This window comes from Chiloscyllium plagiosum, unplaced genomic scaffold (assembly GCF_037043375.1).
Source record: "Chiloscyllium plagiosum isolate Xiang-an unplaced genomic scaffold, Cpla_swu_hap1 HiC_scaffold_36, whole genome shotgun sequence".
Taxonomy (NCBI): domain Eukaryota; kingdom Metazoa; phylum Chordata; class Chondrichthyes; order Orectolobiformes; family Hemiscylliidae; genus Chiloscyllium; species Chiloscyllium plagiosum.
In genome coordinates, this window is record NW_028270174.1 from 11,646,128 (window position 1) to 11,671,346 (window position 25,219).

General features: G+C 44.7%; 1 protein-coding gene across 1 annotated transcript in view; it reads left to right on the plus strand.

The window, feature by feature from the left end:
- Positions 1-21,531: 21,531 nt before the first annotated feature.
- Positions 21,532-25,219, plus strand: part of fam13a (family with sequence similarity 13 member A) — a 223,677-nt gene continuing 219,989 nt past the window's right edge. Inside the window, exon 1 of the mRNA XM_043674376.2 lies at positions 21,532-21,692. Within this exon, the coding sequence (XP_043530311.2) occupies positions 21,666-21,692 (27 nt within the window). The 5' untranslated portion in view covers positions 21,532-21,665. The remainder of the gene's footprint in view (positions 21,693-25,219) is intronic.

Genomic DNA, 25,219 nt, shown 5'->3' on the forward strand with positions numbered 1-25,219 from the left:
TTCACTTCCTATTGTCATGTTATTTGTCACACTTTAGTGTGTCAGTTTCTTCCATTAAAGCTGACCACTTTGACCAAACATGTGATCAGCTATCCTAAAGATCTGTGTATGTGTGTGTGTGTGTATGTGTGTGTGTGTGTATGAAATTTAACTTCATAACATCCCTTTGGATATTTTACTACAGTACTCAAATAAAGGTGCTAAATAACTTTAGATTAAAATATACCTAGGCATTTGATTTATTTCCCCAATTCACTTCACCCAGAGACCTGGCTGTGTTGCCATGAGATTTTTGGCTTGAGGTTTTAGTCTGCATGCTAAAGAGATGGCTGTCCTTGTCCCTGGTGGTAGTTTGTGGGTTGGTCATGCGCTCTAATTTTAGATTTCCCTACTTTGGGAAAAATACCTTGTCTGTTTACCCTAACCATGCCCCTCATAATTTTGTAAACCTCGATAAGGTCACCTCTCAGCCTCCAACGCTCCAGGGAAAACAGCCCTAGCCTGTTCAGCCTCCCTCTATTGCTCAAATCCTCCAACCCTGCCAACATCCTTGTAAATCTTTTCTGAACCCTTTCAAGTTTCACAACATCTTTCCGATAGGAAGGAGACCAGAATTGCATGCAATATTCCAACAGTGGCCTAACCAATGTCCTGTACAGCCGCAACATGACCTCCCAACTCCTGTACTCAATACTCTGACCAATAAAGGAAAGTATAACAAATGCCTTCTTCACTATCTTAACTACCTGCAACTTCACTTTCAAGGAGCTATGAACCTGCACTCCAAGGTCTCTTTGTTCAGCAACACTCCCTTGGATCTTACCATTAAGTGTATAAGTCCTGCTAAGGTTTGCTTTCCCAAAATGCAACACCTCACATTTATCTGAATTAAACTCTATCTGCCACTTCTCAGCCCATTGGCCCATCTGTCCAGATCCTGTTGTAATCTGAGGTAACCCTCTTCGCTGTCCACCACATCTCCAATTTTGGTGTCATTTGCAAACTTACTACTGTACCTCTTATGCTCGCATCCAAATCATTTATGTAAATGACAGAAATTAGAGGACACACCACCGATCCTTGTGGCATTCCACTGGTCACAGGCCTCCAGTCTGAAAAACAAACCTCCACCAACACCCTCTGTCTTTGCATGTCACGTTGCATTCCAAACTATATCATCCTTTCTTCCCACTCCCTGGCACATGACTGCCAATGTCATTGTTCCATCATACTGTCCATCACCATTTCATTATCATATCCCTTTTCATACCACAAAGACTACATTTAACCTACGCTCTTCATGTTTAATACCATGGGAAATGGATTGGCACCCATTAATCTTCATGTTACACAGCAGCTAGGGCGACACTGTAAGGCAAATTCTATTTGGGTACTTGAATGTTCAGAAAAAGCAGGATCTCACACTGATGGCTCTTAAACGTTAAATTTGGATTTAAGTTTACTTTCAAGAATCACATTCTATTCTGAATCAGACTTGAAAGGCCCGAGGTGTGTTATCCCCCTCTCAGTGTGACTTATATTTATCCCAAAGCCACTGATGATTTAGAATCCAGTTTAAGAACGTGGTCATAGAGTCATAGAGATGTACAGCATGGAAACAGACCCTTCGGTCCAACCCGTCAATGCCGACCAGATATCCCAACCCGATCTAGTCCCACCTGCCAGTACCTGGCCCATATCCCTCCAAACCCTTCCTATTCATATACCCATCCAAATGCCTCTTAAATGTTGCAGTTGTACCAGCCTCCACCAAATCCTCTGGCAGCTCATTCCATACACGTACCACCCTCTGCGTGAAAACGTTGCCCCTTAGGTATCTTTTATATCTTTCCCCTCTCACCCTAAACCTATGCCTTCTAGTTCTGGAGTCCCCGACCCCAGGGAAACTTTGTCTACTTATCCTATCCATGCCCCTCATAATTTTGTAAACTTCTAGAAGGTCACCCCTCAGCCTCCAAAGCTCCAGGGAAAACAGCCCTAGCCTGTACAGCCTCTCCCTGTAGCTCAGATCCTCCAACCCTGGCAACATCATTGTAAATCTTTTCTGAAGCCTTTCAAGTTTCACAACATCTTTCCGATAGGAATCAGACCAGAATTTCATGCAATAGTCCAACAGTGGCCTAACCAATGTCCTGTACAGCCGCAACATGGCCTCCCAACTCCTGTACTCAACACTCTGACCAATAAAGGAAAGCATACCAAACACCTTCTTCACTATCCTATCTACCTGTGACTCCACTTTCAAGGAGCTATGAACCTGCACTCCAAGGTCTCTTTGTTCAGCAACACTTCCTAGGACCTTACCATTAAGTGTATAAGTCCTGCTAAGATTTGCTTTCCCAAAATGCAGCACCTCACACTTATCTGAATTAAACTCCATCTGCCACTTCTCAGCCCATTGGCCCATCTGGTCCAGATCCTGTTGTAATCTGAGGTAACCCTCTTCGCTGTCCACTACACCTTCAATTTTGGTGTCATCTGCAAACTTACTAACTGTACCTCTTATGCTCGCATCCAAATCATTTATGTAAATGACAAAATTAGAGGGCCCAGCATCGATCCTTGTGGCACTCCACTGGTCACAGGCCTCCAGTCTGAAAAACAACCCTCCACCACCACCCTCTGTCTTCTACCTTTGAGCCAGTTCTGTATCCAAATGGCTAGTTTTCCCTGTATTTCATGAGATTTAACCTTGCTAATCAGTCTCCCATGGAGGACCTTGTTGAATGCCTTACTGAAGTCCATATAGATCACATCTACTGCTCTGCCCTCATCAATCTTCTTTGTTACGTCTTCAAAAAACTCAATCAAGTTTGTGAGACATGATTTCCCACGCACAAAGTCATGTTGACTATCCCGAATAAGTTCTTGCCTTTCCAAATACATGTACATCCTGTCCCTCAGGATTCCCTTCAACAATTTGCCCACCACTGAGATCAGGCTTACCGGTCTATAGTTCCCTGGCTTGTCTTTACTGCCCTTCTTAAACAGTGGCACCACGTTTGCCAACCTCCAGTCTTCTGGCACCTCATCTGTGACTATCGATGATACAAATATGTCAGCAAGAGGCCCAGCAATCACTTCTCTAGCTTCACACAGAGTTCTCGGGTACACCTGATCAGATCCTGGGGATTTATCCACTTTTAACCGTTTCAAGACATCCAGCACTTCCTCCTCTGTAATCTGGACATTTTGCAAAATGTCACCATCTATTTCCCTGCAGTCTATATCTTCCACATCCTTTTCCACAGTAAATACTAATGCAAAATATTCATTTAGGATCTCCCCCATTTTCTGTGGCTCCACACAAAGGCCACCTTGCTGATCATTGAGGGGCCCTATTCTCTTCCTAGTTACCCTTTTGTCCTTAATATATTTGTAAAACCCCTTTGGATTCTCCTTAATTCTATTTGCCAAAGCTGTCTCATGTCCCCTTTTTGCCCTCCTGATTTCCCTCTTAAGTATACTCCTACTTCATTTATACTCTTCTAAGGATTCATTCGATCTATCCTGTCTGTACTTGACATATGCTTCCTTCTTTTTCTTAACCAAACCCTCAATTTCTTTAGTCATCCAGCATTCCCTATACCTACCAGCCTTCCCTTTCACCCTGACAGGAATATACTTTCTCTGGATTCTTGTTATCTCATTTCTGAAGGCTTCCCATTTTTCAGCCGTCCCTTTACCTGCGAACATCTGCCTCCAATCAGCTTTTGAAAGTTCTTGCCTAATACCGTCAAAATTGGTCTTTTTCCAATTTAGAGCTTCAACTTTTAGATCTGGTCTATCCTTTTCCATCACTATTTTAAAACGAATAGAATTATGGTCGTTGGCCCCAAAGTGCTCCCCCACTGACACCTCAGTCACCTGCCCTGTCTTATTTCCCAAGAGTAAGTCAAGTTTTGCACCTTCTCTAGTAGGTACATCCACATACTGAATCAGAAAATTGTCTTGTACACACTTAACAAATTCCTCTCCATCTAAACCTTTAACACTATGGCAGTCCCAGTCGATGTTTGGAAAGTTAAAATCCCCTGCCATAACTACCCTATTATTCTTACAGATAGCTGAGATCTCCTTACAAGTTTGTTTCTCAATATCCCTCTGACTATTGGGGGGTCTATAATACAATCCCAATAAGGTTATCGTCCCTTTCTTATTTCTCAGTTCCACCCAAATAACTTCCCTGGATGTATTTCCGGGAATATCCTCCCTCAGCACAGCTGTAATGCTATCCCTTATCAAAAATGCCACTCCCCCTCCTCTTTTGCCTCCCTTTCTATCCTTCCTATAGCATTTGTATCCTGGAACATTCAGCTGCCAGTCCTGCCCATTCCTGAGCCATGTTTCCATAATTGCTATGATATCCCAGTCCCATGTTCCTAACCATGCCCTGAGTTTGTCTGCCTTCCCTGTTCCCTTGCATTGAAATAAATGCAGTTTAATTTACTAGTCCTACCTTGTCCCTGCCTGCCCTGACTGTTTGACTCACTTCTGTTCTCAGCTGTATCAGTCTCAGATTGATCTCTTTCCTCACTATCTCCCTGGGTCCCACCTCCCACCTTACTAGTTTAAATCTTCCCAAGCCAGTATATTAGCAAATTTCCCTGCCAGTATATTAGTCCCCTTCCAATTTAGGTGCAATCCGTGTTTATTTCAAAAAAGAACAGTGGAGTTATCCTAATTAAAATGAACCCTACAACCAACATCATAAAACAGATTACATAGTTGTTATCATTAATCCATTTGTGGGTTTTAAGCTGTGGGTTCTGGGATATAATGGTAAGCACTATAACTCTGAATCCAGCAAGTGAATTCACATCGCAGCAGAACTTTGTTTCTCGAGCTCGTGTGGCACAGTGGTAGTGTCTCTACCTCAGGGCCAACGGGCCTGCATTCACATTCTACCTACTCCAGAGCTATTTTGCAATATATCTGAACAAGTTGATTTTAAGAAGTCCACTGCATCCTGGTTGCTGTGTGTCCCACAACACATTGACTGCACTATAAAAATGTTTCATTCACAGTAAGTTCTTTGAGACATTTAGTTGTCATGTGGTGAAAGATGTTATTTAAGCAAAAGTCTTCATTTCTTTTGTATTTGTTTTTGTGGTTAGGAGTTCTCATAAAATCAAAAATGTTTCATAATTCAAATGCATATGAACATAATACTCAAATAATATTTATAGGTATATTTGTAGCAATGGGGAAATATGAAGCTTTCAGTGCCACACAGTTGTGACATAAAATTACAAGCCCATTCCTACTGAAGTTGTAAGAATAGCAATCTTCCAACCATATAACCCTTCCTCAAACACTGCCCCTTCGGCACCCCACTTCCTTTGGTCACTATTCTGCAATCCCTACCTTAAAGCTCACTGTCACTCTCTCCTCCTTTTAGATTCTCTTGGAAACCTCTCTAGCTGACCAAACATTAATTCATGTGATATGTTCTTCTATATGCTAATCTATGTAACACTAAAAACAAAGAGTTTGTCTCTTCATTCAACAGATATTTGGAAGTTTATTCACATGAACTAAGTACTCTAATAGGGCTTCTCAGATTTAAACATATAGTCTAGGTTATATCTTTAATTAAATTACAGTTACATTATGTACATAATTGACTAGCTGACAACAGACTGACTTGTGGAATGGATAACTGCTTGCTAACTAACTAACCGAACGTACAGTGAGTAAGGTGGAGACCTCATACTGGTGCAAGATATGTTGTGATATCATCTACCTATCTTAAAGGTCTGAGGACTGTAGAGTAACACAACACCAATGTCTTCATGTACAGCATACTGGGGGTTTATACTTCCTGATCATAGCATATTGCCTTTCACTGTATGTATTAAACAAAATCCTCTTCCTCTTCTTGAGTTTCCTCCGAGAAGACATGTTTTTGGTAATTATTCACCTAACCACAAAGAAATGCCATAACTTTTAACAAAAGCTGCTGCCTTCCTAGAAAGGGGATTGAAACCTTTGCTGTTGTTGTTAATCCAATCCACACACCCATGATCCAAATGAAGAGATGTAGAAATGTGGGTTTTATGCTGTTGAGATAGAAGGGTGGGTTAGGGAGAACAGAAAAGGAAGGTTTAATGAAAAGTTACAGAGTGGGAGAAATTGTGACAAAGATTTCATGGAAAACAGGTAAAGGGATTAGTAAATTTTGACGTAAAGCAACAAAACATTGGCTTAGTATAAGCATTGAGGATGGAATAATGGACATCTTTGACTGAAAGCAAAAATAATGTAAACTAGATTTACTCAGTAAAAGAAACTAATCCAAATAGAGGGTCCTGTTCATTGGCTGAAGTTGCTGCACACAGCATGGAGTGTAGAAGGCAGTAAATTGCAGGAAGATACGTTGCTCTTCCCACTTGCACAGGGCTTCACTGGAACACCGCAAAAGACCAGGATAGAAATGTAAACCTGAGTACATTTGGTGGTGAACTAAAATGGCAAGCAACAAGAAGGTCAGGACCATGCTAATATCCTGTATTCATTAGTGAGGTGTTGTCCAATATGAGAGTGACCGGCCTCCCTTGGCTCACTGGAAATCCATATGTGGCGAATTACCTTTCTGCTTCATAAATAAAAAATGAATAGACACTTTCATCAGCACCTGGTCGCAATACTTATACTTGGACCATATATACATCTGAACTTTAACCTTTTTATGGATTGGATGGGAAAATGCTGTCAACCTTATACAAATCTAACATAATTTTGCACATTTCTATCAAATCTGCCTCAACCTCTGTTGTTCTAAAGAGAAACCTCAGCGTCTCCAATCTGACCTTGTAGCTTAAATCTTACAGTCACTGCAGTTATTGGTGCATCTTTTCTGTTCCCTCCTCAGGACTGTCAAATCTATCCTAAAATATGGTTTCTAAAACTGGACACAACACTGTAATTATTGTCTAACAGCTTTGTAGTGGTTCAGCTTAACGTCTAATGAGTACTAATGGTACTCAATGGTATTTATGAAGCCCAAGATACTATATACCTTACTCGCCACTCATTCATAATGTCCTTCCGCTTACAAAGATCAATGCACACGTGCTCTCCATGTCCCTCTGTCCTCACATCCTCTTTAGAAGTGTACCATTAAATCTTTATTGCCTCCCACAACCCTTTCTCAATGCCTCACCTTACATTGCTTCACCTGCCACTTCTGTTCATTCTGCGTATCCACGTATGATGTCCACTGTTGCAGTTGATTTCTCTCATCCTCACTCTCCAAGACTGTTCTCATCAGCAATCTTTAAATTTACTCTGTATTCCAATTTTAAAATAATATCAAAAAAGCAGTTCTCCTAGACCTATAGGAAACATTATTTTTTATGATCCATACTCTGAAAAATAGCCATTTACCAGGACTCATTGTTTTGTATACATAAGCTAATTTTTTATCCAAACTGACATGAATCTTCCATGAGTTTCAGTTTTGTTATTGAGCCATTTATGTGTTACTTCATAAAACATTTACTTAAAATCATGTGTGTAATAATACCTCTGAACAGGTTGAGTAGAAAATATCTGAGAGTATATGAGTTTTTCTACCAAAACTAATTGTTGGGTCTAGAACAATATCCCTAAGTAATATCTACCTGTTGCATGTTCTAAATTAAGCAAGGACCAAAATGCTCTGGCATTTTCTCTCCACGCCCCTGCTATTAGGTTTGCCTTTGGTGGCAAGACAAATCCCTAGCTCACAGTAAGTGGGATGGAATCCCAGCCTTGACGTGAATGTGTTTAAGAGGAATAACAAAGCTCCTCAGAATAGGCTAGGGCTGTTTTCCCTGCAGCGTTAGAGATTGAGGAGTGACCTTATAGAGGTTTATAAAATCATGAGAGGCATGGATAGGATAAATAGACAAAGTATTTTCCCTGGAGTGGGGAAGTCCAGAAATAGAGGGCATAGGTTTAGGGTTAGAAGGGAATGATATAAAAGAGACCTAAAAGGCAACTTTTTCACGCAGGGTGTGGCACGTGTATGGAATTAGCTGCCAGAACAAGTGGTGAAGGCTGGTACAATTGCAACATTCAAAAGGCATCTGGATGGGTATATGAATAGGAAGGGTTTGGAGGGATAGGAGCCGAGTGCTGGCAGGTGGGACTAGATTGGGTTGGGATATCTGGTCGGCATGGACAAGTTAGACCGAAGGGTCTGTTTCTGTGCTGTACATCTCTATGACTCTGTGACTTAATGACTTAGCAATTTGCCGTAAAGTAATGGAGGAAATGTGTGGTTTATTTCACATTCTGAAGGTTTCACAGGTACTTCTTTAAAGTTGGTCAGAAGCTACAATGGATTTCACTCATTGCTGGTCTCACAGCCACCTGATTCACCCCGTGGTCAGTGAACTGTAGATTAATAAAACTCAAGCAGCCCCCTTTGAAGTTGTAACGATTTACGTTAAAGCAGACAAGCAGTGAAGATCTCGTTGTTTAAACAGATTAAAGGTTAGTTTATTAAAAGTTAATACTGAAGGTTCCTTCATTAAAAAGAGATAAAATGATTAACAAGATATTACAGATATCCAGATTAAAACAAGTGCAGATAAGACATAATCAGAGTCCTAGTAAATCTTAAAGGTTGGGACCCATCGCTGAAGTTCCTTGTGGATGATATAAAGTGCTTAACATTTTAAGTGAACTGCTGTGATGGCTTCTTCAGTTGAATAGGTGGCATTTTCCTGTAGGAGTAGATTCCTCAGAACAGCACATTTGGGGAGGGAGAGGAAGTTCTTTAATCTTCACTAGTTGTGTGTTTTCGACATTTACTGCCTGACTTTTCTCCAACAGAATAGTGTCTTGGTTTTACCATTTCCCCTTTGCCCCTTAATCAAAGCCTTTCTCAGCAGAGGGTTTCTCAAAGCCTTCTTTTGGGATTTCTGCAACCCAGGAGTCAGCTTTAAACAGTTACAGCTTGGAAAAGGGTCTGTTCCAGAGTGATGAGCCAGCTTCCCAATGATGAGTTATGATTCCCCCAGGTTCTGGTCTAGACACGCCAAATTTTATTTCTTTTTTAGCCGAGACAGTCAGATTCTCAAAAACTATAGTTATCAACTTGAATGAGTTGCACTTAAACTTCTGTTTAAGCAGGAAGCCTTGTTTTTCACCTCAGAATGAATCATTGCGTTGCCTGGGGCTAGATGTATGCAAAAACTCATCTTCCTGTGGTCTGAGCTGGAGATAAGACAGTTCAGTGGGTTTTGAAATAGCCCACTGCAGTGATTGTAATGAGGTCAGCCCGCTGGATATCATAGAATGCGAGTTCCCTGATTGGGGCTGTTAATTTGGTCCAATCAGGGAGTCCTGGCTGATGTAAAGGATGAATATCAGGGGTATTGAGCTCCTAAATGCCTGAGTCAGTGGGACATTGTCAAATACTATGCATTTGTAAATAAAGGTTAGTGATAGGCTGCATGCCTCTGAAGAGGTATTTCACCCACTATATCAGAAAAGGCCCTCACCTTGAGGAGACTGACTCAAAATCTAATGTTCAGATTTGCAAAGCAAAATCATCCTTTTAATGTGTTTTCTTTATATATTAGGCAGCACATTCATAGCACTTCGGAATTTCAGTATTCCTATAGATAGGTATACACGTCAAAAGAGGACCAGGTTCCTTTGACTCTATGTAGTCTCCTGGATGTCTTTCTCTGCTGTGTTTTCATCAGCTTCTTTACAGAAGTTCCAAACCTGGTTATTTTATATTGATGTGTTGGGGTTGGGGGGAGGTGTCCATGCTTGGACATTATCACCTGTAAGCAGAATACCAACCATGTACAAATCCTGCGGCACTCATGGGAGTTTAAAATGGATTGGCTGGAAGCAGATGCAGATTTCACTCACCAGACCGGCATTTATTGCCCACCCCTAATTGCTCTTCGAAAGCTGCCATCGTGAAATGCTACAGTACATGGGTGTACGTACACTGACAATGATGTTAGGGAAGGTGGTCCAGGGTTTTGACCCAGCAATACTGAAGGAAGGGTGATATATTTCCATGTCAAGATAGTGAGTGACTTGGATTTTGGTGTTTTGGTGTTTTCTTGAACCTTCTGCCCATATCCTTCTACATGGTTGAGTTTGCAGGTTTGGAAAGTGCTCTCAGAGGGGTCTTTGTGAGTTACTGGACAAAGTTAACAATCACACACCACCAGGCTACAGTCCAACAGGTTTATTTGGAAGCACTAGCTTTTGGAGTGCCGCTCCTTGATTAGGTAGTTGTGGAGATTAAGATCATGCTCAACCACCTGACAAAGGAACAGCGCTCTGAAAGCTAGTGCTTCCAAATAAACCTGTAGGACTATAACCTGGTGTTGTGTGATTTTTAACTTTGTCCACCCAAGTCCAATACCGGCACCTCCAAGTCATAAGTTACTGGAGTACATCTTGTAGATGGTACACATTGTTGTCCCTGTGTGTTGGTTGAAAGGGAGCTTCTTGAGTGTGGTCGAGACCATGCCTATCCAAGCAAGTGGAAAGTATTCCAGCACATTCCTGACTTATGCTGTGTAGAACATGGACAGACTTTGGGAGTCAGCAGGTGAGTTGCTCACCACAGAAGTTGCAGCTGACCTTCTCTTCTGGACACTGTTTTTTGACTGGTCCAGGTCAGTTATGGTCAATGATAACTCCTGAATTGTTGATGGTCAGGGATTCAGTAAAGGAAATGCCATTGACTGTCAGGGGGGTGTTTGTTAGATTCTCTTTTGGTTGTGATGATCATTGCCTGACAATTGTTTGGCACAAATGTTATTTGTCGCTTGTCAGCCCAAGCCTGGATGTTGTCTAGGTCTTGATATGTAATAGTGTTCAGCAGTTGTGAATGGTGCTGAACAATAACCAACAAACATCCTCACTTCTGACCTTATGATGGAGGGAAGGTCATTGATGAAGGAGCTGAATATGGTAGGACCAAAGACACTACTCTAGGGAACTCCTGCAATGTCATCCTGGGACTGAAGTGATTAATTTCTAACAACCGCAATTAGCTTCTTTTGTACAATGTATGATTCCAAGCAACACTTTCCTTCTGTTTCCTGTTGAATCAGGGGTCCTTGGTGCTATATACACGTATAAGCTTCCATGACATCAAGGGCAGTCACTCTAACATTACCTCAAGAATGCTGTTCTTTTATCTATGTTTGTACTGAGGCTGTAATGAGGTCTGGAGCAGTTGACTGACACTGGTGAAATCCAAACTGAGCATTAGTAAGCAGGTTATTCCTGAGTAAGTGCTTCTTGATGGCACTGTCGACAACTCTTGCTATTTCTTTGCTGATCATCGAGAGCAGACTGATGGGCGATAATTGGCAGAGTTGGATTTGTCCTACTTTTCACCTCTCTGTAAATGCAAATGCTTTCTCTCTCTCTGCATCCACCATCAAAACCTTTCATAACTTAAAATACCTGCATTAAGTCACTCCTCTGTCTTGTCTTTTCAAGAAAAAAGGGACCCAGTTTGTCAATAGCAGAAGTCTTCTCCCTAGGGTGGATGAGGTCGAAACCAGGGGTCATATTTTTAAGAAGAAAGATTTCAAAGGGACCTGAGAGGCAAATGTTTCACATTGAGGGTGGTTTGTGTGTGGAATGAACTACCAGATGAAGTGGTGGATGCAGGTATAATTACAACATTTAAAAGACATTTGCACAGATATATGAATAGGAAAGATTTAGCAGGATATGGGCCAAATGCAGCGAGTGGGACTAATTTAGTTTGGGAAACCTGTTGGCATGGACTCGTTGGTCTGAAGGGTCTGTTTCTGTGCTGTATGATTGTATGACTCTTGATAGGTATAACTATACATCCCAGGTATCCAGTGTCTTTCTATCACTTATCTATTCACTCAGAGTTGTGCACACTCCTCCAACTGTAGTTGAATGCTCTATTTTAGTTTAGCATAATCTTAACTGTTCAGTTTTGTCCCTTTACAGATGAATCCTAATGCTTTTTATATGATCTTGTGTCATTACATTTAGTAATGTGGGCATTTGCACACTCAGATCTCTACTTCTGCACCCCATTTAGGTTCTGACTTATCTCCTGATTCTTCTATCCAAATTGTAATACCTCAGGACATGGCTATGCTGCAATTCATTTGCTAATTATTTTCCCATTCTGCCAGTTTCTTATTGACCTCTTGTCATGTTTGAAAATAGCCTTCCTCAGTATTGATCATCTCCCACCCTATCCCCAATTTAGTATGATTTGCAAATTATAAAAAATTGTCAATGTAAGTTGTGAGTATAGTAATCCCAGATCTGATGTCTGTAGTACCATACACTGCACCTTCTATCACTCTGAGCATGTACCCTTTCCCTCTCCTCTCTGCTCTCTGCCATTCTGCTACATGTCTCCTGACACTGATCCCCTGACTCCATACACTCTGGATTTATTCGTTAGTTATTTATGTGGTACCTTATTGAAGGCATTTTAAAAATCTGGATAAATTACAGCTACCGTTTTCACCTTATTGGCTGTCCCTCTCACTTCTTTCAAGAATTAGTTGCAGCATTGCTGGATACTTCAGGATAACCTGAGAGGATTAGAGGCCCTAGTGAACCATGATTCCCATTTTGCTGTCTGGACCTTAGAATTGATTTTATGTAAATAATCTTTGAAAAGGAGAGGTGCTATCTGGAAAGAATGGAATAATTGTGAAACTAAATTCATTGTTATTTCAAAGATCCAGCAGAAAGTTGATGGGCTGAATGGTCTTTCTCTGTGTTCTAAGATTCTATGATTCTATGGAGGCCTTGGTTTCCAAGTTCTGCTGGTTACCAGGGTTACGAACAGATTCTATTTCACTGCTGGGAGAACAGTAGTTAACCTTGTGACTGTTAGCACAGGGTGAACTGCACCAGTTTCTGCAACCTCATGTGAACTAGTTTTATTGGGTGAAATGATACACTAACATTCGTTGGCGCTGTGGCCAATGAAGGCTTGGAGCCTGGAGCCATCAGCAAAAGGACTGCATCTTAATGCCCAGGGATTGAGCTGTAACAGGTAACAGTTATAAAACCTTCATCCAGTTTTAAGTCTAGGAGTTGTGGTTTCTTCATGTCCTCACCTTTAAACTGCAGGAGATTATAGCACAGACTCAACTTTATCCTACTATGTTGCTTTGATATATGGAAACTCTGGTCTGCTGAAATTGTTGTGAAATTATTTTGTGAAACTTTAATACGCTTCGCAGGAAATATTTTCTTTCCAGTATTTGAAGAGACCAGGAAGCAAGTGTGTTTGTGTTTGATTTTTGTTTAGATACGGACTTTTAATCCTTTGAGTCACTGAATTCTCATTGCCTTGAGAATGTAAGGCAAGCTCAATAGGGAGGAGTTAAAAGTAGATACTAAAATGTCGATCATTGGATAATGTTGCTTATGGTAAAGGCACAGCTTAGGGCCAAGGTCTCGCTTTTTAAAACATCAGCTCTGAGTTCAGAGGGTTGCAGGTTCAAATCCCACTCTAGGGAATCACTTTAGTGTAGCCCTGAGGGAGTACTGTATGAAAGGAAATGATGCTTTCAAATGAGAAATTAAATTGTCTGCCCCCTCTCAGATGGACGAAAGAAATTCCTTAGTAAAGTTTGAAGAGGAACAAGGGAACAGTCAATATTTGTTGCATACACCAACGAAGTAGATCATTTATGTAATTGCTGGCTGTGGGAGCAGTGAGAGTTACCAGTGGAGCCCAAGATAGAGTCATAGAGTCATAGAGATGTACAGCATGGAAACAGACCCTTTGGTCTAACCCGTCCATGCCGACCAGATATAGATTAAAGTGCAGAAGCATCCTGTAAGTGGAGTAGAGATGTGCCATGAGGGCTTTTTGAGACTGGCAATGTCCAGCGCCCACAGAGAGTGCTCTGAGATGTCGGTGCCCACTATCCACCATGGAGATCCTTTGGACCAAGCAGTGAGCTGGAGTCGCTAGGAACCTGCTCTGACCTTTATATTAAGATGGTTTCAATGAGTAACTTGTTTGGCATGTTGGGTGAGATGAGAAGCTCAGTATTAATGAGGTAAGCTGTGGCATTTATTGAGCCTTTAACAAGCAATAATCCACCTTCATTGGCAACTTGCCACTACCTCGAAAGAAATGTGCCTTCAACTCTGATCTTTTTCAGTTCTCTAGCTCCCTTCAGCACACTATTGGTTACTCCTTGCAGGTGCCCAAATCCCAGTCTCCAGAATTCCCTCTAGAAAGCTCTCCATCTCTTCAGCTTCCTCTACTCTTTTAAAACCCTCTTTAAAACTCAGTGTCTGGTTCTAGATCCTCCTTATATCTTCTTCAGGACTTGCCCTGTGCAATACTTCTCTGTATTAAAGATGCTTTTGATGCAAGTTGTTGTGGCTACAATACCTCACTCACTTTGACTATTACTGTATAGGGAACAAATCATGTAGGGGCCTGAGGCATTCTGTCAGGACTTCAGCTTATTTGGGAAAGGAGTGAAGGAGGGTGGGAGGTAGCTGTGCTTTACACCCTTTATAAAACCAGTCCAAGATGATTATTTCAGAAGAAAATTGTGGCAGAGATGGGGGACTTTATTATCCAATGATTCAAGAAGACTACAATGGCTAGTACATTCATTTGAACTCATGCAGTCTATGTGCTGGAAGGTAAACCTACAATGCCAACAGGCAGGGAATTCCAGGATTTTGACAGAACACTGAATGAATAGTGATGCAATTCCAAGTCAGGATAATGAGTGGCCTGGAGGGAAACTTGTAGGTTCTGCAACTCCCATGCTGTCCTTATCCTTCTTAGAAGGTGCTATCTAAGGATAGATAATAGAACATCGAGCAGTACAGCACTGTACAAGCTATTCAGCCCTCGATGTTGTGCTGACATTTTATCCTACTTTAAGATCAGACTAACCTATGTACCCTCCTTTGTCCTGTCTTCCATGTGCCTAACTAAGAGTCGCTAAATGTCCCTAATGTATCTGATTCTTATGACCACCACTGTCAGTGCATTCCACTCAGAGCCTATCTCTGACATCTCCCCTAAACCTTCCTCCAATCACCTTAAGATTATGGCACCTCCATTTTCACCCTGGGGAAAAGTCTCTGGCTATCCACTCTATTCATGCCTCTCATCATCTTGTACACCTCTATCAAGTCACCTCTCATCCTTCTTTGTTCCAATGAGAAAATCCCTAGCTCCCACTGCCTTTCTTCATAAGATATGCCCTCCAGTCCAGGCAGCATCCCGGTAGCCCTCCTCTGTACCCATTCTAAAGCTTCCACATCCTTCCTATAATGAGGTGACCAGAACTGAACACAATATTCCAAGTATGGTTTAACCAAGGCTCTATAGAATCCGCGACTAACCCCGCCCCCCCGCCGGTCTCTATCACCATGTCCAACTCCGCCCCCAAGCCGACCTCTGTCCCCGCCCCCAGGCCTAACCCCGCCCCCACATCCAGCTCCAGCCCCACACCAGGTCCTAGCTCCCAGCCCTGCCGTGTGTTCACCATCCCTCCAGACTTGCCCCTCTCTGAGGATGAAAGATCAGTCCTCAGCAGAGGTCTCACCTTCGTTCCCACACGTTCTCGGGTCAATGAATTCAATACACGGAGTGACACCGAACAATTCTTCCGCCGCCTTCGCCTCCGTGCCTTCTTCTTCAATCAAGACTCTCGCCCACCCTCTGACGACCCCTTCTCCCACCTCCAACAAACCCCGTCCACCTGGACACCCCGTGCTGGCCTCCTACCTGCCCTCGACCTCTTCATAGCAAACTGCCGCCGCGATATTAACCGCTACCTGAACTCCCACACTCCCCCCACCCACTCCAACCTCTCACCCTCGGAACGCGCAGCCCTCCACTCCCTCCGTTCCAACCCCAACCTCACCATCAAACCAGCTGACAAGGGAGGCGCAGTAGTAGTTTGGCGCACTGACCTTTACACCGCTGAGGCCAAACGCCAGCTCGCAGATACCTCCTCCTACCGTCCCCTTGACCATGACCCCACCCCCCACCACCAAACCATCATCTCCCAGACCGTCCATAACCTCATCACCTCAGGGGACCTCCCATCCACCGCCTCCAACCTCATAGTCCCACAACCCCGAACCGCCCGTTTCTACCTCCTGCCCAAAATCCACAAACCTGACTGCCCCGGACGACCCATCGTCTCAGCCTGCTCCTGCCCAACCGAACTCATCTCGGCATACCTCGACACGGTCCTGTCCCCATTAGTCCAAGAACTCCCCACCTACGTTCGTGACACCACCCACGCCCTCCACCTCCTCCAGGATTTCCGCTTCCCCGGTCCCCAACGCCTCATCTTCACCATGGACATCCAGTCCCTGTACACCTCCATCCCCCATCACGAAGGACTCAAAGCACTCCGCTTCTTCCTTTCCCGCCGTACCACCCAGTACCCTTCCACCGACACCCTCCTTCGACTGACCGAACTGGTCCTCACCCTGAACAACTTTTCTTTCCAATCCTCCCACTTTCTCCAAACAAAAGGAGTAGCCATGGGCACCCGCATGGGCACCCGCATGGGCCCCAGCTATGCCTGCCTCTTCGTAGGGTATGTGGAACAATCCATCTTCCGCAACTACACTGGCCCCACCCCCCATCTTTTTCTTCGCTACATTGATGACTGTATCGGCGCTACCTCGTGCTCCCACGAGGAGGTTGAACAGTTCATCCACTACACCAACACCTTCCACCCCGACCTCAAATTCACCTGGACAGTCTCGGACTCCTCCCTCCCCTTCCTAGACCTTTCTGTTTCTATCTCAGGCGACCGAATCAACACGGACATCTACTACAAACCTACCGACTCCCACAGCTACCTGGACTACACCTCCTCCCATCCTGCCCCCTGTAAAAACGCCATCCCATTCTCCCAATTCCTTCGTCTCCGCCGCATCTGCTCCCAGGAGGACCAGTTCAAAATACGTACAACACAGATGGCCTCCTTCTTCAAGGACCGCAATTTCCCCCCCGACGTGGTCGACGGTGCCCTCCACCGCATCTCCTCCACTTCCCGCTCCTCCGCCCTTGAGCCCCGCCCCTCCAACCGCCACCAGGACAGAACCCCACTGGTCCTCACCTACCACCCCACCAATCTCCATGTACAGCGCATCATCCGCCGTCACTTCCGCCACCTCCAAACAGACCCCAGCACCAAGGATATATTTCCCTCCCCTCCCCTATCAGCTTTCCGTAGAGACCACTCCCTCCGCGACTCCCTTGTCAGATCCACACCCCCCACCGACCCAACCACCACTCCCGGCACCTTCCCTTGCAACCGCAGGAGGTGCAACACTTGCGCCCACACCTCCCCCCTCACTTCTCTCCAAGGCCCCAAGGGAAACTTCCATATCCGCCACAGATTCACCTGCACCTCCACCCACATCATCTACTGCATCCGCTGCAGCCGGTGTGGCCTCCTCTATATTGGGGAGACAGGCCGCCTACTTGCGGAGCGATTCAGGGAGCACCTCTGGGCCACCCGGACGAACCAACCCAACCAACCTGTGGCACAGCATTTCAACTCCCCCTCCCACTCCACCGAGGATATGCAGGTCATTGGACTCATCCACCGCCAAACCACAACAACCCGACGGTCGGAGGAGGAGCGTCTTATCTTCCGACTGGGAACCCTCCAACCGCAGGGGATGAACTTGGACTTCACCAGTTTCTTCATCCCCCCTCCCCCCACCTTGTCTCAGCCGGATCCTTCCAGCCCGGCACCGCCTTCCTGACCTGCAGTCTTCTTCTTGACCTCTCCGCCTCCACCCTACTCCGACCTATCACCCTCACCTTGACCTCTTTCCACCTATCACATTTCCAACTCCCCTCCTCCAAGTCCCTCCTCCCTACCTTTTATCTTCTCCTGCTGAACACTCTCTGCTCATTCCTGAAGAAGGGCCTGTGCCCGAAACGTCGAATCTCCTGTTCCCTGGATGCTGCCTGACCTGCTGTGCTGTTCCAGCAATAAAGTTTCAACTCTATAGAATCAATCAGAGAATAGTGTGGAAGCAGGCCATTAGGCCCACAGGTTCACACTGAATTGCATCTCACCCAGACCCATCCCCCTAACTAGTAATTTTCTCCATGGCTAACCCACCTAGCCAACACATCCCTGAACACTACTTAACTTGCCCATCTTTGAACTGTGGGAGGAAACGGAGCACCTGACTGAAACCCACGCAAACATGGTGAGAATGTGCAAACTCCAAACAGACAGTCGCCCGAGGGTGGAATCAAACCCAGGTCCCTGGCGCTGTGAGGCAGCAGTGCTAACCACTGAGCCACCATGCCACCCTGAGCTGCAGCATAATCTCAGGGCTCTTAAACTAAGTCCCCCTCCTAATGAAAGCTACAACACCATACACCTTGACAACCCTATCAACTTGGATGGCAACTTTGAGGGATCTATGGACATGGACATCAAGATCCCTCTCTTCCTCCACACTGCTAAGAATCCTGCCTTTAACCCTATATTCTGCATCCAAATTCCACCTTCCAAAGTGAATCACTTCCAGGTTGAAATCCATCTGCCACTTATCAGCCCAGCTCTGCATCCTGTCAATGTCCCGTTGCAACCTACAACCGCCCTTCACACTATCCAACACTCCACCAACTTTCATGTCATCGGCAAACTTACTCACCCACCCTTCCATTTCCTCATTCTGGATCAGTGGTGCTGGAAGAGCACAGCAATTCAGGCAGCATCCGAGGACAGGCCCCTTCCATTTCCTCATCCAAGTCATTTATAAAAATTGCAAAGTACAGGGGTCCCAGAACTGATCCCTGCAGAACATCACTGGTCACCAAGCTTTTGGCTGAATATTTTCCATCTACCAATACCCAGCCAATTCTGTATCCAGACAGCCAGGCTTCCCTATATCCCATGCCTCCCAACTTTCTGAACAAGCCTACCACAAGGAACCTTATCAAATGCCTTGCTAAAATCCATGTACAACCATCCGCTGCTCTACCTTTATCAATGTGTTTTGTCACTTCCTCAAAGAATTCAATAAGGTTTATGAGGTATGACCTGCCTCTCACAAAGCATTGCTATCTCTAATCAAACTATCATTTTCCAAGTAATCATAAATCTTGTCTCTCAGAATCCTCTCCAATACTATACTCACCACTGACGTGAGACTGACTGGTCTGTAATTCCCAGGATTATCCCTATTCTCTTTCTTGAACAAGGGAATAACATTTGCTAACCTCCACCATCTGGCACTACTCCAGTGGATAGTGAGGACGCAAAGATCATCGCCAAAGGTGCAGCAATCTCTTCTTTCGCTTCCTGTAGTAACCAAGGGGATATCCCATTTGGCCCAGAGTGTTTATCTATTCTTATGTTTTTTTTCACAATTTCAGAACATCCTCATTCTTAACATCAACCTGTTCGTGGGTGGCACAGTGGCTCAGTGGTTAGCACTGCTGCGTCACAGCACCAGGGTCCCAGGTTTGATTCCAGCCTCGGGCAACTGTCTGTGTGGAGTTTACACATTCTCCCCGTTCTGCATTGGTTTCCTCCGGGTACTCCGGTTTCCTCCCACAATCACCTAGATGTGCAGGTCAGGTCAATTGGCCATGCTAAATTGCCCATAGTGTTAGGTACATCAGTCAGAGGGAAATGGGTCTGGGTGGGTTACTCTTCAGAGGGTCGGTGTGGACTTGTTGGGCTGAAGGACCTGTTTCCACACTATAGGGAATCTAATCTAATCTAATCTAGCATATCAGTGTGTTTCATGCTGTCCTCAGAAATGTCAAGGTTCCTCTCAGTAGTGAATACTGAAGCAAAGTATTCATTAAGAATCTCCCTACCTCCTCTGACTCCAGGCATAAGTTCCCTCCAATATCTCTGATCAACCCTACCCTCACTCTGGCCATCCTCTTGTTCCTGGATCTTTGGTGAATTTCTGCAGTGTATCTTGTTGATAATACACACTGCTGCTACTGAGTGTCAGTGGTGGAGTTAGTGGATGTTTGTGGGCTGCTTTGTCCTGGATGGTTAGAGACAAAAAAAGACAGCAGTTGCTGGAATCCAAAGTAGACAGGCAGGAGGCTGGAAGAACACAACAAGCCAGGAAGCATCAGCGGGTGGCCCCTTTATCTGCAGCTCCCCCTACACCCACCCCAGTCCTGAAGAAGGGTTACAACTGAAACATCGAGTTCTCTGCCTCCTGATGCTGCCTGGCTTGTTGTGTTCTTCCAGCCTCCTACCTGTCTGCTTTGTCCTGGATGGTGTCAAGCTTCTTGAGTATTATTGGAGTTGCACTCATCCAGGCAACTGGGGAGTATTCCATCACCCACATGGATGTTGCCAGGGTTGGAGGATTTGAGCAATAGGGAAAGGTTGAACAAGCTGGAGCTGTTTTCCCTGGAGCGTCAGAGGCTGAGGGATGACCTTATAGAGGTTTATAAAATCAGGAGGGATATGGATAGGTAAATAGACAAGGTCTTTTCCCTAGGGTAGGGGAGTCCAGAACTAGAGGGCATATTTTTAGGATGAGAGGGGAAAGATATAAAAGAGACCTAAGGGGCAACTTTTTCACATTTAGGATGGTACATGTATGGAATGAGCTGCTAGATGACATGGTGGAGGCTGGTACAATTGCAACATTTAAAAGGTATCTGGATGGGTATATGAATAGGAAGGGTTTGGAGCCAGGTGCTGGCAGGTGGGACTTAGAGGGGTTTGGATATCTAGTCGGCATGGACAAGTTGGCCTGAAGGGTCTGTTTGCATGCTGTACATCTCTATGACTCTATAACTTGTACCTTGTAGATGGTGGGAAGTCAGGAGATGAGTTACTTGCTACAGTATTCCTAGCCTCTGACCTCCACTTGTAGCCATTGTGTTTATGTGGGGAGTCTGGCTGAGTTTGTGGCTAATGGTAACCCCAGGATGTTGATAGTGGGGGAATGCAGTAACATAACTGAACGACTAGTCCAAATATGAATGGCTAATCCATTTCAGCTCTGGGCAATTTTGAAGGATACAAGACGAGTCAGAAGACTGTGACTCACGGCTTCTATTGGCTGTATTTCCTCGTCTGAGAAATCAGCCACAAATTAGTTGAGCGGGGCAGAACAGGCTCGAGGGGTCGAATAGCCTACTGCTCCGATCCTGAGAGGCTGCAGGAGTATCTCTGACTGAACGCTGGCGTTGGCCAGTGAAGAGTGTCAGTCCAACCCTGGGGGTGGGGGGTGGGGGTGGAGGGGTTGACAGGGTGGGTGGTCTGAACAGTTTTCAGAGATTTTTTTGTGAACAGAGAGGCTGGCCTGATCACGTGTACCCGGAGTCAGGGCAACTTGCCAACAGAATAACTGCAGATCAGATTTCTCACTCGGGGCAGGAATCTTAACTGTGTGTGTGCGTGTGTTTGGATACAGACTCCTGCCATCAGCAGCGCATCAAGAGAAGAAAAGAGAAGGGATTTCAAGCGGCTCTTCCCCTGGGCAGTTCATCTGTCTCAAAGTGTGGCACAGGACTATCGTTGCAACTCTGAGCTGGACTGGGGGCTTCTCTTGAGTGCTGCTCCTTCCTCACCCAACCCCCGCTGAATGAGTGCTCTCCGGCTGCAGCTCAGCGAGTCATCCTTGGATACGTTTCCTGGGAAATGGGAGCAGGAGCGATCACTGTCTGCGTGAGTACAGGCGGCCCATTGTCTTCTCGACCCCTGATGCTGTGTCAGAACTGGGGGTCGGCTAATCAGTTCCCCACCCCTGTGTGCTTTAATCCCGCCGGCTGCACAATCAGCCACTCCTGGATAAATCTGTGGATCTTTATCAACTGTTGCCAGCACCTCAAAGAGTGTCTGCGGCAAGGATAGCACAGAAACCAAGTGGACTTAATAGCCTCCATGAAATAATGTATCTCTAAAGTTAAAAGAATAAGTTCTCGACCGGAAACGTTAACTCTGATTTCTCTGCACACATGTTGCCAGACCTACTGAGTTGTTCCAGCAACTTCTGTTTTGTTTGTGTTTGAGCTAAAAGAACAAGTTACGTAGTGCTTTTAGAATGCTCTAAATGAGTCCATAGAGGAGGGATTACTCTACAAAGTTTCAGACCAAGTCTCAGATATTAGGGCAAACTACCAGAAGCTTTGGAGAGGCAAATTTTGTTAAGTGTAAAATATTAAGGAGGAGAGGGAGGTCAGTGGAGGGTTTATTTTCCAGATGTGGAGGTGCCAGTGTTGGACAGGGTTGGACAAAGTTAAAAATTCCACAACACCAGGTTATAGGAGAAAGTGAGGACTGCAGATGCTGAAGATCAGAGTCAAAAAGGGTGGTGCTGGAAAAGCACAGCCGGTCAGGCAGCATCCGAGGAGCAGGAGAGTCGATGATTCAAGAATAAGCTCTTCATCATCTTCCTGATGAAGAGCTCATACCCGAAACATCGAATCTCCTGCTCCTCGGATGCTGCCTGACCGGCTGTGCTTTTCCAGCACCACACTTTTCAACACCAGGTTGTAGTCCAACAGGTTTACTTGGAAGTACTAGCTTTCAGAATGTGCTCCTTCGGCAGGTAACGACCAGTTACCTGATGAAGGAGCAGTGCTCTGAAAGCTAGTGCTTCCAAACAAACCTGTTGGACTATAACCTGGTGTTGTGTGATTTTTAACTTTATTTTCCAGAGTTAGGGGTCTTGGTGTCTAATGGCACTGCTGCCAGTCGTGTAGCAATCAAAATCAGGCATACTCAAAAGGAATAGAACTAAAGGAACACAGACATCTGAGGAATTTAGGGTGAAGTTAGTTTTTCAGGTAGGTAATGTGGACCTGGAAGGGTTTGAAAGCAGGAATGAGGACTTTAGAATTGAGGCGTAGCTGAGCCAGCAGCCCCTTTGGGTCTGTAGATGAAAAAACTCAGATCCTGGAATCCAAAGTAGAAAAGCTGGAGACTGAAGAGCACAGCAAGTCAGGCAGCATCAGGAGGTGGAGAAGTCAACGTTTCAGGTATAACCCTTCTTCAGGAATGTGTCCGTCAGTATGGATTGATGGGTGGATGGGACTTGCTGTAATTTATGATATGAGTTCCTGACTCAGTTCCAAGACTCAGTTCCTGACTGATTTAATCAATCCCATCAATTGAACTAAGATCATTTTCTTTCTCCCTCTAACCATCAAAGTAGATCTTCATCTGTGAGTGTCGGCACCTTATGAACTTTAGGTGAGAGTGGGGTTAGGTTTGGGAGTAATGCTGTACCATCCTGAGTAGCTCACTCCCAGTCACAGCCTAACCTGACATATGACTGGTTTGTTGACAAGGGGTCAAAGGGATAACAAACTCAACAGGAGACTGTGTTCTTAATGCAGCATCAGAGAGGATATACTTTTTTTTACAAAAAATAAATATATTTTCTCAACCTAAAGTATCTAGGCTGCTGGCTAAATTGATGTTTCCAAAAACAAAACTGAATTATTTTTATTGGGTAAGGAACACGTATTTGAGCTATAGATCAGGCAGCCAGGCCCTCATTGAATGCCAGAATAGAACTCCAGGGAATGAAAGAACACAGCCATTTTTAAAATAATGGGCAGCATTGGGCAGGCTTTACAATGATAGATATTGCCTGTTAATACCAAGCAAATGAGGTCCAGAAAGGGTCTCAGCTTAGCCCCGTTCCTGATGGCTTCTTAGTGCTGTTGATGTTTTGCTGCAAATGCAGAGAGGTTAAAACTCTGGGAATGCTCCACAGCCAAGGTGAGTTCAGTGAAAAAGTTGTAGTCTGACCACATTTCTAAGCAATTTTCTAGGCACAATTCCCTCTGTTTCAGGAAGCTTGTGAATTTTAAAGAGTGCTGCAGTTGATCAGAGATTGGGGGAGGGAGCAGGATTTTTGAAGACTGATCTGGGAAAGGCAGCTAAGGCAGGTGTGTATCCTGTGCCAGTGAGAGGACACTACCATAACCCATGAAGGAAATGGGTCCATAGGGGAGGGGAGGACACATTCAAGTGGCACACCAAGGGAGTGCCTTCCAGAGGGACAAAAGTGCTGGGAGATGGAGGTACTGGTTGTGGTGGAGCACGTGAAGCATACCAAAAGTGTTGAATGTGCCATTTGTAAGTTTGACTCCAGGCAGGCTTTGAGGCTCTCCCTGCTCACAGGCCTCACACTTCCACAATGGCAACAGTGACCGTCCATTATGAAACTGCTCAAAGGACAGAAAGGGCAACCAAGACAGAGAGAAGACTACTCCCTCAATCCCAATAGCCTGCTGCAGCTTCGTATTTCAAAATTATACGTTATTCGCAAAAATACCTTTATATATACATACATAGTCACTGAAGCAGTTTGGTTCTGTACAGTATCATATGAAGAAAAACATTGGAGTTTGAATTTATCCAGGCAACAAACCAACTGCATTTCTTATTTGTACAAGATTAAATTTACGTACATTTGAGGCACCAGGAGGGTATATAGACCCCCATTTAACTTTGGCAGAAAGACCTTAGACGGTGGGCTTGCCCCACTGCACCTCAGCGGCAGCTGCCCCAAGCTTTAGTGTGACCCTCAGCACATAGTCCTTGACCTTGGCATGTGCCAGTCTGCAACACTTGGTCGAGGTCAACTCCTTGTTCAGGAAGGAGAAAGTGAGGACTGCAGATGCTGGAGATTAGAGCTTAAAAATGTGTTGCTGGAAAAGCGCAGCAGGTCAGGCAGCATCAATGGAACAGGAGAATCAATGTTTCGGACATAAGTCCATTTCAAATCGAAACCAGATGCCAGGGCCTTGGCTACGAAATTGAATATTTGTTTTAAAATATCTTATTCGATCCACTGTGCACTCAGTTCTCACAGAGTTGTGGCCTGGAGTCAGTCCTTTCCCTGACTGAGGGAAAAGCATTCTGATGACAGGGTAAATGCTGAGGGAAGGTTTGCCCCTGGCTGGGGAATCTGGAATGGGATATGCTCAATGTTAATGCAGTCGCTTTTAGCAGGAGACATGCCTAGTTCAGCCAACACAGCCAGGCTTTCAGTCACTGCCTTATGATGAGAGTTTTTCTTAATATAAATTTACAAAGTGAGGGAGTCACTGGCTGGATTTATTGTTCTAAGGTCAGTAAAGAGTCAACCACATTGCTGTGGGTCTGGACTTACATGTTGGCCAGACCAGGTAAGGATAGCAGTTTCCTTCCTTAAAGGATATTAATGAACCAGATGGGTT